This window comes from Equus quagga, chromosome 11 (assembly GCF_021613505.1).
Source record: "Equus quagga isolate Etosha38 chromosome 11, UCLA_HA_Equagga_1.0, whole genome shotgun sequence".
Classification (NCBI taxonomy): Eukaryota; Metazoa; Chordata; class Mammalia; order Perissodactyla; family Equidae; genus Equus; species Equus quagga.
Window position 1 is genome coordinate 50,545,814 of NC_060277.1, and position 14,444 is coordinate 50,560,257.

Here is a 14,444-nt window from a genome sequence, read left to right on the forward strand (position 1 = left end):
AAAAAAAGCCATTATGAAGAAGCATTCTCTTTGAAAGCAGTCTCCATATCTTTATGGATTTCCCGTAGAATATTGCCTTGCAGATCACCCCCCACAACCAGACAAAACTTCAGAATTTTGGATGAACAAAGCTAGTGGTAGTGCATGTATGTCATCTTTTTCCTTCATCAAAAAGGGTAATAGCATTTTTTTTTTTTTAACCACAGAAAGGCAGTTCATCTTGATCTCCAGATCCTACAGATTTAGAATTTAATCTCTAGAATTTTATTTCTTCATGAAGTATAATGGCCTTTATTGTGGAATTTGTTGCAGTGGGATTTTACTCATGGTACTGGTGGTGCACATAGTGGATTTGACTGACAGTGCAATCACTGTTGCTTATGATTGTCAATCAGTTGTTTGCCATTCATTTACGTAAGGAGATAGGACTGTTTCAAAAAGAGTCTGTGAAGAAAACTGCCAGTTAGTTTTTTTAATCCTCTTTAAACAATTGTAGAATATAATCTGTGACCAAGAGTAACTTATTTCTACTCTTGTGGATAGGATAGATGAAGAATGTCAGAGCCATGGTAATTTCTTCCGAGAATATAGCTACTGTAAGTCATTCCAGTAGATGCCTTCCTGAACCTCTTGCATAGTAGCGTTAGGAAAGGGGATCCTTTTTAGTTCTGAGGAATATAAGGAAACATGTAAACCATAAACTCTTCTCTGATATTAGAGGGGTTATAAACATCACATCCAAAAGGGGATCAAATAAGAGTTAGAATCATGCCAGTCTTGATAGTTCCTTTTTCCTCCATCCCTGTTGGAAAAAGTGATTCGAGGAAAGTAAAGGGGGGATGATATGCTTATTACCAAGTTAAAAGTCCATGGATTTTATACTATTATTTTCTGTAATTGAGCTGCTTGAAAGTAGAAATACAGAAAACCCTGTGTTTAATGAGGTAAATAAAGTGTTTTGTGATTATTAAGCTCCGTCCAAGTAAACAGGGTCATTTGTGTAATGAAAACAATGCTCATGCATTAGAATGTGTAGTAAAGGCAGCAGGAGTCAGACATCTCAGCTCATCCCGGCTCTGTCATAATTTTAACTGAGACAAGTTCTTTATTTGCTCTGAATTTCGTTTGCCTCATGTGAGGTCATTAATGACTTTAATAAGGATCTTTCTCTGTGAGTTTTAAGTTGGAAATAGGTAAAATTAAGCTATTAGCCTTTTTTTGTCTTTTATTTTATTAAAAAAATAAGATTGTGTTATATATATATGTAAGTATAGCAATGCCTTATTAACTAGTTTCAGAGTCAAATAAAAAAGCACTTCCATACATTAAGTGTGCCGTGTTGCCTTTAGCAGATTGTAAGAACAATGCTCTTGTACCAGGAAGCATTCAAGTAAATGGCCATGGAGGGCAGCCATCGAAGCTTGTGAAGAGGGGACCTGGAAGGAAACCTAAGGTAGAAGTTAATACCAATAGTGGTGAAGTTATACACAAGAAAAGGGGTAGAAAGCCCAAAAAGCAACAGTATGCAAAGCCAGAAAATTCAGAGCAAAATAATGTGCATCCCATCAGAGATGAAGTAGTTCCTTCTTCAACATGCAATTTTCTTTCTGAAACTAATATTGTAAAGGAGGATTTGTTACAGAAAAAGAGTCGTGGAGGCAGAAAACCCAAAAGGAAGATGAAGACACAAAAAGTAGACTCAGATCTCATAGTTCCTACAAGTGTTAAAATGCTAAGGAGAAGTAACCGAAAAAAGACAGATGATCCTATGGATGAGGAAGAAGAGTTTGAGGAACTTAAAGGCTCTGAACCCCACATGAGAACTAGAAACCAAGGGCGAAGGACAGCTTTCTATAACGAGGATGACTCCGAAGAGGAGCAGAGGCAGCTGCTGTTCGAGGACACCTCTTTGACTTTTGGAACTTCTAGTAGAGGACGAGTCCGAAAGTTGACTGAAAAAGCAAAAGCTAATTTAATTGGTTGGTAACTTGTACCAAAATATTTTACTTCAAAATCCTAAAGCAGGTACAGTTAAGGAATCTGTAGAACCAAGGCTCTGCTTCCTTGCTGCTATGGTGGATTTGAGAATGTTATGATTTGATTTGCAAAAAAACCAACAAATTTCCAAGACACTTCACTTCTTTAAATGAATATATATATATATAAATATATACATATATATTTTAAATGTTTGCTATTTATTGCCCTTAGATAGGTTATGTATTTCAATATTCATTTCGTTCACTGTTCAAAACAAAAGACACTGAGGACCTATAATGAATTCCCAATTTATTTCTGGAAAAGACAATTCTGCTACACTCGTAAGGAGCATAATATTCCTAGTGATAGAGCATTTCATGTTAAAATGAATTATTTTTGACCAAGCCAGGTACATTTCTATGATACAAAAGTCGTGCCCCTAGGAAGACAGATGTCACCAGAGTGCTACTTACAGAGTAGCAGTAAGTTAAGAAATGTGTTTCCTCTAAAGATAAATATAAAATTCCCACCATTTGATACCCTAAAAAGTTTAATTTTAAATTATAGAATGTTCATCTACAAAGAATCTAGAGGAGGCTTTTTGCTGTATTCCATTTCTGCCAAACGTAAGAGAAAATGTACTGATGAAAAGGAAACATATCCACATTGGAAAACATTTGACTGTCTAATTTTTCAGACCTTGATTCTTCTATCAATCACTCAATCTCTGTTTATTGTGCCAAAGACTGAGAATCAGTGCAGTGGAAAGCCTGTTTTTGACTGTCAGGACAGCATACACTTTTCAATATTGGAAAGGCTATATATTATTCTAAAGAGCAAGTTATTAAAGAGTTATGCTGAGATGTATCTTTTTTTTGGTACTAATAGTAGAAAATAATGCACTGGTGGGTCCTTTGACAGAGATGTTTTAGAAAAAATGTTTAAGTGGTTAAAGGATTCAAGGAAAATACAGGAAAAAGGTATGGGATTTGATGTTTACTTGTTGATCTGGATTAATGTCATTTCTAAACTTTAGACATATCTAATAGGCTAAAATGACTTACAGAGAAATGTGTCTGTGTGTGTATGTGTATATATTGCTAAATGGGTATAATTAAATATATATACAAACACATACTTATATACTATTACCCAGGTATAAATTCTTTTTTCAGGATTTTTTAGATAGTGGTAGAATAAAAATAATTTTAAAATGTCATACTTTATAGTTTAATTTTAAGGGGAAGATTGGTTATTTTCAATTATTAAAGGTTAAAATAGGCCAAATCACTTTTTATGCAATCATGTTTTATACAGTGGTCTCATTGCACATTGTGTTTTTCTGCACTTTTTACGGTATCCTTATCACGCTGGTATGTCAATATACACCCTAAAGAAAAATTCCATTTAATGATTGTGCCTTGTATTCTATTATTTTTTGCATCATTAGTGAAATTAAGTTGTCTATTGTAAATGATAACTATATGACTTAGGAGAATGTATTGCTATATGTACTGCTATGGGAAAGGAAAGCAGTTATTTATTTGTTTATGGTACAGTTATTTTATACCTTAAAAACCAACATAAATACCATTTCTATTGTTTAAAACTTATTGTCCATTTTTTTAAAAGTTTAAAGAATGTAGTATTTTCTGAGGACTGGTATGGTACAAAAATGTAACCAAAATTTTCAGATACTACATTTTTAAAAAGTGAGGATGGAAAAATATGTATCGGCATGACCCTGATGTAGAAAAATAAAGTCTTTAATGGAACCGTGGCAAAATACATTACATAATTATTTCTTTACTTAGTGCTGGTAGGGAAATACGTTAGCTGTCATTTAATTGTCTTGAAGAAGAATGGAAAGTGATGCATTTGGGCTTTTTAGATCGTTTGTAACTAAATTTGTACAGAGATCCTCCTGTGAAATTAAGTAAACCATTTTCCAGATCTTAACTGGATTGCTGTGATTTTGCAGTTGAAAAATAATTTCAAATTTTTCAGGTTTTTTGTATATTTATTTTTTTCTAACAAATATATTTAACTATATAATTAAAATTAAGTAGTTAAACTCTTCATAATGCAGAAATGGACGGCTTGGTTGTATAGTAAAATGAGTCTTTCAGTTACACCAGTATTGAAAATAATACCGTCTATGTTGGAAATTTGTCATTGAAGTAATGTGTTGCTTTTGAAGGCAATCTATTTGAAACATAATTTCCTGATGTTATCTGCATTGTGTTAGAAAAAAATAGGCTATAAATTCATTTTTGTAAAAAGATGTATACAGTTTTAAAGTGTATACAGAAAAAGGAAGAGCGTACACAGTCTTAGAGTGAAATATGCCTCTAGTACGATGTATCGATTTGTTCTAACTCTTAAGCAAAGAAATGAGTATTTACCGTCTTACCTGCAAGAAGTAAATGTATTACTCTGTTCTAAAGACACTGTATATTTATGACCTTATTTGGACATTATTAGACACTGGTTTCTTAGTAAAGCAAAATGACTTGGATTGGATTCTTTGTAATTAAAACACTTAAAAATGTATTAGTAATACCAGATATATTTAGGGTTTATGTTTTTATAATTTAGCTTCTACATATTGGAACAGTTGAATTGATAAATTTAAGTCATCACCATATTTTTGTTCTGTTTGACCACTTGAAAAAATACCCTCTTGGAGACAGTGACACCATGTATGTTCTGTTTATAGGCCAAACGGAAATTTGGCAGTTGTCTTAGGTGAGCAATAAAAAAAAAACCTCAAGGTTTCAGAAATATAACTTGTTACAAGCATGGGAAATGTAAATTTATGTATTTTTAAGTACATAACCCTAATATTCTCTCCCTCTACCCCAATATTTTCAAGTCCCAATCCAATTTTATAAAATTATAAAATGTTGGAAGTAAGCAGTTTAAACATCGAATCTAATTGCAGTCTCACAACTCCAGGCACTGGATATATACCTTCTTAAAATGTTACCCTTTGCAACCTGCTATTATGGCATTGGAGTATCTTCTGCGTACATTCATGTACTAAGGATTCGTTGGCCTTGTTTCCATTATTCTTATTGCACAGCTTCATCGCAGATTTGAAGACTTATTTGATAGCACTAGTACAAAACTATCTTCCTCCTTAAATTTGATTAGAATAACTGTATAGAATACTTGGGAGCTTGATTAGGTCACATCTGAGACATGAGGTTGGCTGAACTTAGTATCACTTGGAAATGAATTACATAAACACAGATTAGCAAAAAGATCCTCATGCAGCATTTAGAACTGTCCCTTATCTGCCATGCAGTAGATTAATCAGACATTTTGACAAATGTACTCAACATTTTTAGTTATGTGATATTAGTAGTGAATACTTAGGTTTTAAAATACGACTTGTAATATAAATTAGTTCCTCCAGTTACAGCATTTACTTGAATTCCAGCATTCCGTTTTATACATTCAGACATACCTATATCTCTCTCTCAAATGTCCACTGGAAGCAGTTTCGATTTTCAGTTTTCCATCTAATGAAAACAAATTGTTATTCTGAATGGTTTTGTTCACCTGAAAGTTATTTTTGAGTAGGTTGAAAGGACCAAAATATTTGAGTGTTTAAAGGGCTAAAAGTATTCTCCTTATATGCAGGAAATACATAATTTTAAAAGTCATAACTGGGGGAAGTACTTTTATGTTCTGTGAATTACTCCCATACTTAGAAAGTGTATTTTACATAGCAGGCTGAGAAGTGGCTTAGTTATAGTTAGGTGAGAATTGATTTTCCTATTAAAATTGGAAAAATACACCTTTTCCTTCCCTCCTTAAGCTTCCCGTCAGTTCCCCAAATTTCCAAGTGATTCAAACTGAATTAATATTACATTTACTAAGAAACTATTTTTCTTCTTAATTATACTGAGCTAATACACACTCCAAATGAAGAGCCATTTCGTACTACATAGTGCCAAGAGGTCACACTGAGTCAGGAGACTGTAAGTACCACTTTGACGCTCCGGAGATAAACCTTGTACACGCTGCAGTAAAACAATTAGAAAATGTTAGGAGCTGTAAAGATAGATTATTTTTAGTTTTGATAACTCTGTTGAAATACTTTTTTAATGCAGATAAAATCATCAGGAAATTAACCTTATACGGCACAAACCAAATACATGATAGTGGGTGGCTATGAGTTTCTACATTTAAGGAGCTAAGTGAGTAGGTTTGCGATGATGTATAGTCCACACGCATAGGGTGCAGGTGCACACACATGCTCGTTACTTTAGAGATTATGCGTGTTGATTAATCACAGTGATAAACTATAAATTGAGACAAAAGAAAGTTACATTTTTGGACCATATTAAAGCTGCAAGAAGACGGGGTCTTATTAAAGATCTTTTAGAGAATTGTTAAGTCCTGTCACATGATATTTAGACGTGTAGAATGTAGCTCAATTTTTAAAAAGTAACTGACCTAGAGGGTTAAAGTTGAAACTGACACATTTTCAAATTAAAATTATGCTTATTTTGTACAGAAAACAATGTTAAACACAGATCTGTTGTATGTAATAAGTAACAGAGTTTAAAGACAAATTAATTATTTAGCTTTATTGCAGTTTTTGTTTTTTCCTTCCGGAACCCTGGAGTATCATGTCAGAAGCGCAGTCTCGCACCAGAACGGCAGCGCCCTTGCTTTTTGTACATACTGATCGGACCTTTCTTTACTGTTACGTGGACACTTTCTATGTTAGTTTTGATGCATAATTCTTTGAATCCTTTTATACAAACTAGAATGTATGTGTAAGAATTCCTGTCCCTGCAATGTAGTAACTACAAACTTATTTTTAAATAAATAGAAAACTTGTTTTTCTAAACTATTTTGTAAGGCCTCGTGATTTCTTTATTAGTTGCCCTTTTTCTCCTGGTGACACATAAAGCATTCAGTGTATAATTTCAGCAGACTCTATACCAGAGACGCTGTTATGGAAAGGCTGGCACATTAAGAGTTTCTAATGCGCTGGCAGCTTAGCAAAATATTAAGATAACTAACAATTAAAGATTGTGGGTACCCTAATGTGATTTAATTCCAAAGTAACTGAAGGTTAAAAAAAAGTTCATTTGCCTTTTAGTGTATACACTTAATAAAAGAATTTTATTGATTTGTTACTGTGTGTAAGTTACTAGACTAGGCGCTAAATACTTCAATATTCAGAGATTTCTGTAATAGAGATGTTTCAAAGGAATAGTTCGCAGAAGTATTTTCTCAAAAATGTGAAATTTCCAGGAAAAAGAGGAATGAGGAAAAAGTTTCACTTGTTAAGCAGCTATACAAAATGAGATTTATAAAGCTGTTGCTGTTTTCCTAGAATTTGAGTCAGATTGGCATACATTTTTATTGATTTACTGACAATCTCAATTTTAGTATAAAGAATACGTAGGCTGTAATACATGACAATTCAGATTAAGCATGTGAGGGAGTGATTTGTGGTTTTGTGCTGTTAATGATCGTTTCTCCATAAGAAGTTGTGTTTAACGGGCTTTGTTTAAGGTACATTTCTAAGTTAAAGTTGCAGGTAAACATTCTTGAGTACCTTTTCTTTTTCTTTCCAAAGTATCCTAATACCTAGTATACTCAGAAGAACCAGCCAGGAAAAATTCCTTTTCAGCAGCCACTTTTTACTGCTTTCTCTTGTGGTGACATCAACTTTGTTCTAGGCTAAGTTTCCCCGTTATTTAGACAGTCAGATTAAAAACCAAAGCACAAAACTTCTGTTCCTTGCAATATAGTACCTTATATTTGTAATCTTTTCACGCTTAACACATTTTGTTGATTACCTTTGCTTTTGTTGGGGAAAAGAACGCTGGGAAGGATTCAGTGAAGCACCTCTCTGCCTAATTAGCTAGACGTGCTGGCCCCACAGTGGACTGGAATGAACGGGGCTTGGAGTTGAGAATTTCATGTCTGAGCTTCACTTCCTTCATCTGTAAAGTAAAAAAAGTTGATTAGATAATCCACACCTTGTACTACCCATAATCGTTTTCTAATATCTAGGATTTAACAAATTTCATCAATCTGGCATGGATCATATTACTTTTAATTGATCCCCAACAGATTTCTAGATATATATGTTAGTCCAGGTCCCCCAAGAGGGGATTAAACATACAAGGCTTTGAATAAAGGAAATGCCTGTGAAGGAAAATTGGGAGAGAGCCAGAAAAGGCTGGGAGATCCCTCAGACCACAATGTAAGTCAGACCGCAAGTGAAAGAGAGAGGGAAGTAGGGTTGGGTGAAATCATCCTCGATGGCCTTGGAGTCTAAGGACAACACGTTCGGCAGGAAAACTGAGAGTCCTCAAGCCAAAGCTGACCATCAGAGGAGTCCCCGGTCTCCCAGGTATGCACCTGCTTTAGGATTCCTGCGTACCCAGTATTGGCTGGGAGCAGCCTCAGGGAAGTGGGAATCCACAGCACAAAGGCAGTGATGAGATTCAGAGCACAGCTGCTGGGGCCCTTGGTCCCTGTAGATGGAGTTCTTCAAGGCACAGTCTCGTGGCTACTAAACAGGCTGGAGCATTTGAAGCGTTTTTGGCTTTATTTTAGTCATGAGGTCAATGTAACATTTTTGATTACATTACTGCCATGGCTTCTAACCCCTTGATATGTTACGTTCGGAATGCTGATTCACAGTCCTTGAATAATTTTCTCTGCCAGTCTCAGTTCATAATTCCATGCATGAGATGCAACCCAGTGTACACTGATCCATAAGTGTGGCCAGAAGTGCACATGTGATGTGTGATGGGTATTCCATCTATAATACCTAATATATCAAAACTGTAACTTAACTGTAAGCATTAATTGGTACCAATAAAATTTATTCAGCTTATTAAGCCAAACGTTGTGCTCATCTAACCAGGGAGTAGTTTCATCACTACGTATAGGCAAGGGATGATTCAGTGGAAATCTTAAGAGCAAGTCTACATATGCCGTGTTTTACAGAAAGCTTTGAAATTGTTTAGGAGTGTTGCCTTGATTAATTTTTTACATGAAGTCATGAGCCAAGAGACTCAGAAATGGAATTAGGGCAAAATAGCTGCCCTGAACATAATAAGAAATGTCAGATTCTAACCGCATGAATAGAGCTTTGCAGCCTGAGAAACGCTAATTTTTTTTCTATTACAGTTTGGATGCCTGTCCACCACTAGCCCTAATATGCAAAAATGAGACATTTTATTTTAGGAACATGAAAGTATTATGTAAATAATTTTAATGTGCTGGATATTGTGAGACCAAAACTCAGATAATGGCTTATCTTTAAAAGTAAGATTCAAGGCCAGCCCTGTGGCCAAGTCATGGTTTGCGCGCTCCGCGTTGGCAGCCCAGGGTTTCACCAGTTCAGATCCTGGGCGTGGACATGGCACCGCTTGTCAGGCCACGCTGAGGCGGCATCCCACACGCCACAACTAGAAGGACCTACAACTGAAATATACAGCTATGTACTGGGGGGATTTGGGGAGAAAAATCAGAAAGAAAAATAAAGATTGGCAACAGTTGTTAGCTCAGGTGCCAATCTTTAAAAAAATAAAAAAATTAAGATTCATTTCAGTCAAGACTTTAAAAGAAGTTACTTTGTGGGTTAACCTTTTCATAATTCTTGTCAGTTGAAAGGCAAGCTAAGAGACACTTTCTTGAGTTTTGAGAAAGGTTTTCAATGTCTTCTTACAAGTTATTAAAATTACCTAGAAGTTACTTAAGAAATTTATTAATTTGTTGATCCCTAGTTAAAGCAAGTTTCTTTTAATTTAGAGAAATGGTTAAAATGGCCTATATTACAAATGGAATTTTATTTTGGAACACTATGACTCAAGCATTTTGGCTTAGTACAATATTGCAAAGGTTATAAATATAGATTCTAAATTCTGTCATCTTGTGGTACTAAGGAGCATATAGAAAGTGTCTCAAGATATTGTGTATATTACCTGCTCACTTCCTATTTGCTTTTCCCTATTTTACCTAATATCAGTATTTTTCCAAGAAATCTAAGAAATGCGAATATTTTACTCCTTTGACAGAAATAGTTGAAATATCGCTAGCAAAAAGAGTAGGAGTTTCATTTTAAATATGTGTTCATTAGTTCATTCTTATCACTTTTTGGTCTAAACTTGTATTTTATTTTTTCCTAGACGTATTAAGGTATAATTGACAAATAAAAATTGTATATATTTAAGGTGTACAACGTGATGGTTTGATATATACACTGTGAAATTATTACCACAATCGAGTTAATTCATACATCCATCACCTCACATAAGTTACCTTTTGGGTTTTTTTTGGTGTGACAGGAACGCTTCAGATCAACTCTCTTAGCAAATTTGAAGTACACAATGCAGTGTTAGTAGCTATAACCACCCTGCTGTACATTACATCCCAAGATCTTGTTCATCTCCGAGCTGAAAGTTTGTGCCCTTTGACCAGCCTCTCTGATTCCCCATCCTCCTCTGCCCCGGGAACCACTGCTCACCTCTGCTCCCACGAGTTCGACTTTCTTAGATTCCACATACAGGAGAGAGCACACAGCGTTTGTCTTTCTGTGGCTCATTTCACTTAGCATAATGTCCTCCAGCTTCATCCATGTTGCCACAAATAGCAAGATTTCATCTTTTTTATGGCTGAATAATATTTCACACTGTGTGTGAACTATCATATATATATTATATATATATACACACGACATTTTCTTTATCCATTCATCTACTGATGGACGCTTAGCTATTGTGAGTAATGCTGCAGTGAACGTGGGGTACAGCTTTCTCTTGGAGGGACGGATTTCATTTCCTTTGGATATGTACCCAGAAGTGGAATTGCTGGATCATACGGTAGTTCTATTTTTAGTTTTTCGAGGAACTCCACACTGCTAAACTCTATTTTAAAGATGCAGTTATCTCCTCAGTACTAACATTTGTGCCGTCACCCACGTTTTCACAGTCCACCTATACCAAGTGTATAATGTGCTTATATAACACACGTAACATGTACTTATAGATGCCTTGTGAATTATAAACACTCTAATATCTGTGAAACAAGTTGTATATATTGTATGCAAGTGTAAACATGGATATCACATTTCTCTTTAACAAATAAGGAGCCTGAGTGCTGTCTAATATCTTCTGCGTTTTTGGTGGCATACTTTGTCTCTTCATACGACAATAATTTTGTCATATTTCCAAGAATTATTCATGTTTTTACACAAGGTATAATTCATTCGTTTTCACTACTAATACTTATTGTGTGACCGTATCACAATGTAACCATTCTGTTGCCAGTAGACATGTGGTTGTTTCCATCTTTTGTTATTATGAACAGCCCTGCTATGGACGTCATTACCTGTGTTTGCTTTTGTCCCAGACAACACATGCCCTGCACTCTTAGTGGTGGTGAGTGTATGTGTGTTTAGTAAATTCAATTCTGATCATGTTACTCCTTTACTTAAAAACCCTTCAACCTTGGTGGCTTCGTGGCCTGCAATTATCTTGAGATAATTGCAGTAGCTCAAGCAATTCCTTCTGAGGCTATACATCAAAATAGCCATGTTGCCAAGTGCGTTTGCTACTCCTCTTTGTTTTTGTCAGCAGTCCCTCTCAACTCTGTATTCTGGCCCCACAGATGCTCTAAATCCAGTCAGATGTGAAAACGAATCTCTTACTGCCAAAGGTTTCCAGGAAGAATCGCAACGAAATCTTCCTCTGGGAGCCTGTCCCAGAAAAAACTAAGATGGTGAAAAGACTCCTCCCATAGGAGGAGTCGCAGGTCCCTAGTCTTCAGCCATGGCACTGCCATCTATGAACCGTCAAGTCACTTAACTTTCTGGGTCTCTTTGCACATCTAAAAACGGCAGTCATGATTCCTGAACGGCTTGCTTTCTAGAGTGATGGACAGGATCAAATAAAACCTCAGGGTATGCCACAAACACCTCCTCTGTCCCAGTAGCTGTGCCAGGTCCAGAGATGAAACCCGTGGCCCCTTGTCCTACAGGAGCTCACAGGCTAGAGCAGTGGTTTTCAACTCTGGCTGCACACACACTCGCTCGGAGGGTGATTTGAAAAAATAGGAACTCCTGAGTTCCCTGCCTCTTGGCCATGTGAGGTTAGACAAATTTCTTAAGCTCTCTGAGCCCATACTGCATGTGTATGATGGGGATAATAGAAGCTGCTTCACAGGGTAGTTGTAAGTATTAAATAATTCATAACACCTGCTTAAGCCTGTGCCTGGTACAGAGCACCCAGGTCATAAATTGCTAGGAGTGGGGTGAGAAAAATAGGTAACTACATAGCTGGAGCAGCGATCTTTGTTACAACGGAGAGAAACATGCCCGTGCCCTCAAGACCCAACAGGTCGTCTAAGCCAGCTGGGATGGCCGTCCCGGAGGATACAATGTCAGAGCCGAGCTCTTGACTCAAAGGTGAGAGAATTAGTCAGACGAGCCGGGGACGTAACCACGGAGAAGGGAGTCTGTTCAATTCTCCTGGAGCCCGCGAGGAGGGCTGAGACTGGGGAGAGCACAGGGGCCAGGTCTTGAGGGACCTTGAGATCACGCAGAGGGTGTTGCCTTTCATGCTGCTGGCCATCAGGAGTCACCAAAAAGTTTTAAGCTGGGAAGAACGTGATCAGAGTTGCGTTTAAGTTAGGTCACTGCGTCCTGGCGTGGATTTGCCAGTAATTACATTCTGAGACCCGAGGAGGGTGATCGGTGGGGGCAGTGGCCCGGGCTCAGGCAGGTGCAATAGGAACGGAGTAGAGGCCTGAGAGGAAAAGGGGAGAAAGAGGTAGAATGTACAGCCCTTGGCAGCATAAGGAGGGTGAAGGATGCGGAGGTCACGAAGGCTATCCTGACCCTTGACACCAACTGGGCAAAGGAGGGACGTCCCATGGCCTATGGCTGGGGTCTCAGATGGAGCTCTGAGCGGACTGCGGCCGATTCTGTCTCGGCCGGTGAATCGGAAATGCCCGGAGGCAGCGGGCAGAGAAGGTGCGGCCCAGCCCCCCGCGGCGGCGCCTGCGCGCAGCGCGCACCCAGGGGCGATGCTCGGGCCCCGCGTCACGGCGGAGGGAGGGGGCCTGGGGGCGGGGCACCCGCTCGCCCGGGCGGAGCGCGGCTCTCGCCGCTACGGGCGCTGCAGCCGCCGCCTGCGCCCCACCGCGAGGCGAGGAGCGAGCGCGGGGACCTGGCCGCGCGGCGCGGGAGGGGGCGCCCGGCGGCGGCCTGGGCTCCCGCTGGGCCGGTCCGGGGCCTCCGGCTCCAGCGCAGGAGACGCTCCGCCCCGGGGCTGGGTCCCCGGCGCGCCCGCCCGGATCCCGGCCTCGACGGGGGACAGGTCGGCGCCGCTGCGCGTGGACCGAGACCCCGGGACGCAGCCGAGCGCGGGCCCGGCGAGGACCCTGCACGCGGGCCCTGGACCGGCGTTTGGGCCGACGAGTATTTCGGGGCTCCCTTCCGGCCTGCGGGGGTCGGGAGCTGGGCTTCCCGGCGCAGGGTCGCTGTTGGTTTGGCTCGTGCTGTCGTCTGCGCCTTTCTGACTCTTGATTGATGGCCACGTGTCCTTCCGTTACAGCCCGTCTTCCATTTCTTTAGGTATTTTTGTAGCTCTTACACAGCCGAGCTCCACATCTGTACGTCTGTCGATCATTCCGCAAACAGTAACTATTGACTCTACCGCAAATGGGTTTTTCTGTCAAAAGTTAGTCACCAAGCCAACCAGTTTCCACAAATAGTTTCCTCAGGAGGTTCTGCTCTGAGTCCGCAGCGGCAGGTTTGCGCCCTGGTGACACGCGGTCCCCGGGCGGAAGGAGCACGGGGTCCCCTGCCCCTGGCGGCAGGGCCCTCAGCGCTGTGGACGGCGCGGCCGGGCTGGGGCGCGGGCCCGACGGAAACCGGGGGCGGACGGCGCGAGGGGCCCGCTTGGGACCGGAGAGAGGACACGGAAAGAGAGAGGGAACGTGGATGTCGAGGACGAAAACTAACAACTTGAGAGGGGAAGTCACAGACCCCACATTCCGCGAACAACAGAACGTTTACTGGGCACAATATGGAGGGGGTGTGTATTTTCTCTTTCTTTTACACAGATGAACTCATCACGGTTGGAAGGAAGACAAGTCCCTCAGCGGTGACAGCGGGACAGAAGCAAAAAGCAACCTCGTCTGCTGCGTATTAATATGCAGAATGCCGTTTTTGTCTTAAGCATTGTATTTATTTTGAAGGCTTTTTGACTATTGCGATGGCTGTAGATGGTCATACCGGAGAGTGAAGACATGAAGCATTGCTTATTAAAGACAAGATAGGGTACATTTATATGAAATAAATCTGCCTTCAAATTCTGCCTTTAAAATATTTATGCGGGAATAACACGGATTTAATAAATATTAAGTAGACTATCAGACGCCTGGTGAATCTTCCAGATGTTCCTAAAAGACCTTTC

General features: G+C 39.4%; 1 protein-coding gene across 4 annotated transcripts in view; it reads left to right on the forward strand.

Moving 5' to 3' along the window:
• Positions 1–6,847, forward strand: part of PHIP (pleckstrin homology domain interacting protein) — a 130,952-nt gene extending 124,105 nt beyond the window's left edge. For 3 of the 4 annotated variants that reach the window (XM_046674974.1, XM_046674975.1, XM_046674978.1), the window contains exon 37: positions 1,350–6,847. In XM_046674974.1, the coding sequence (XP_046530930.1) occupies positions 1,350–1,987 (638 nt within the window). In that variant the 3' untranslated portion in view covers positions 1,988–6,847. The remainder of the gene's footprint in view (positions 1–1,349) is intronic. The other variant, XM_046674977.1, reaches the window with a different exon arrangement.
• The last annotated feature ends 7,597 nt before the right edge of the window (positions 6,848–14,444 follow it).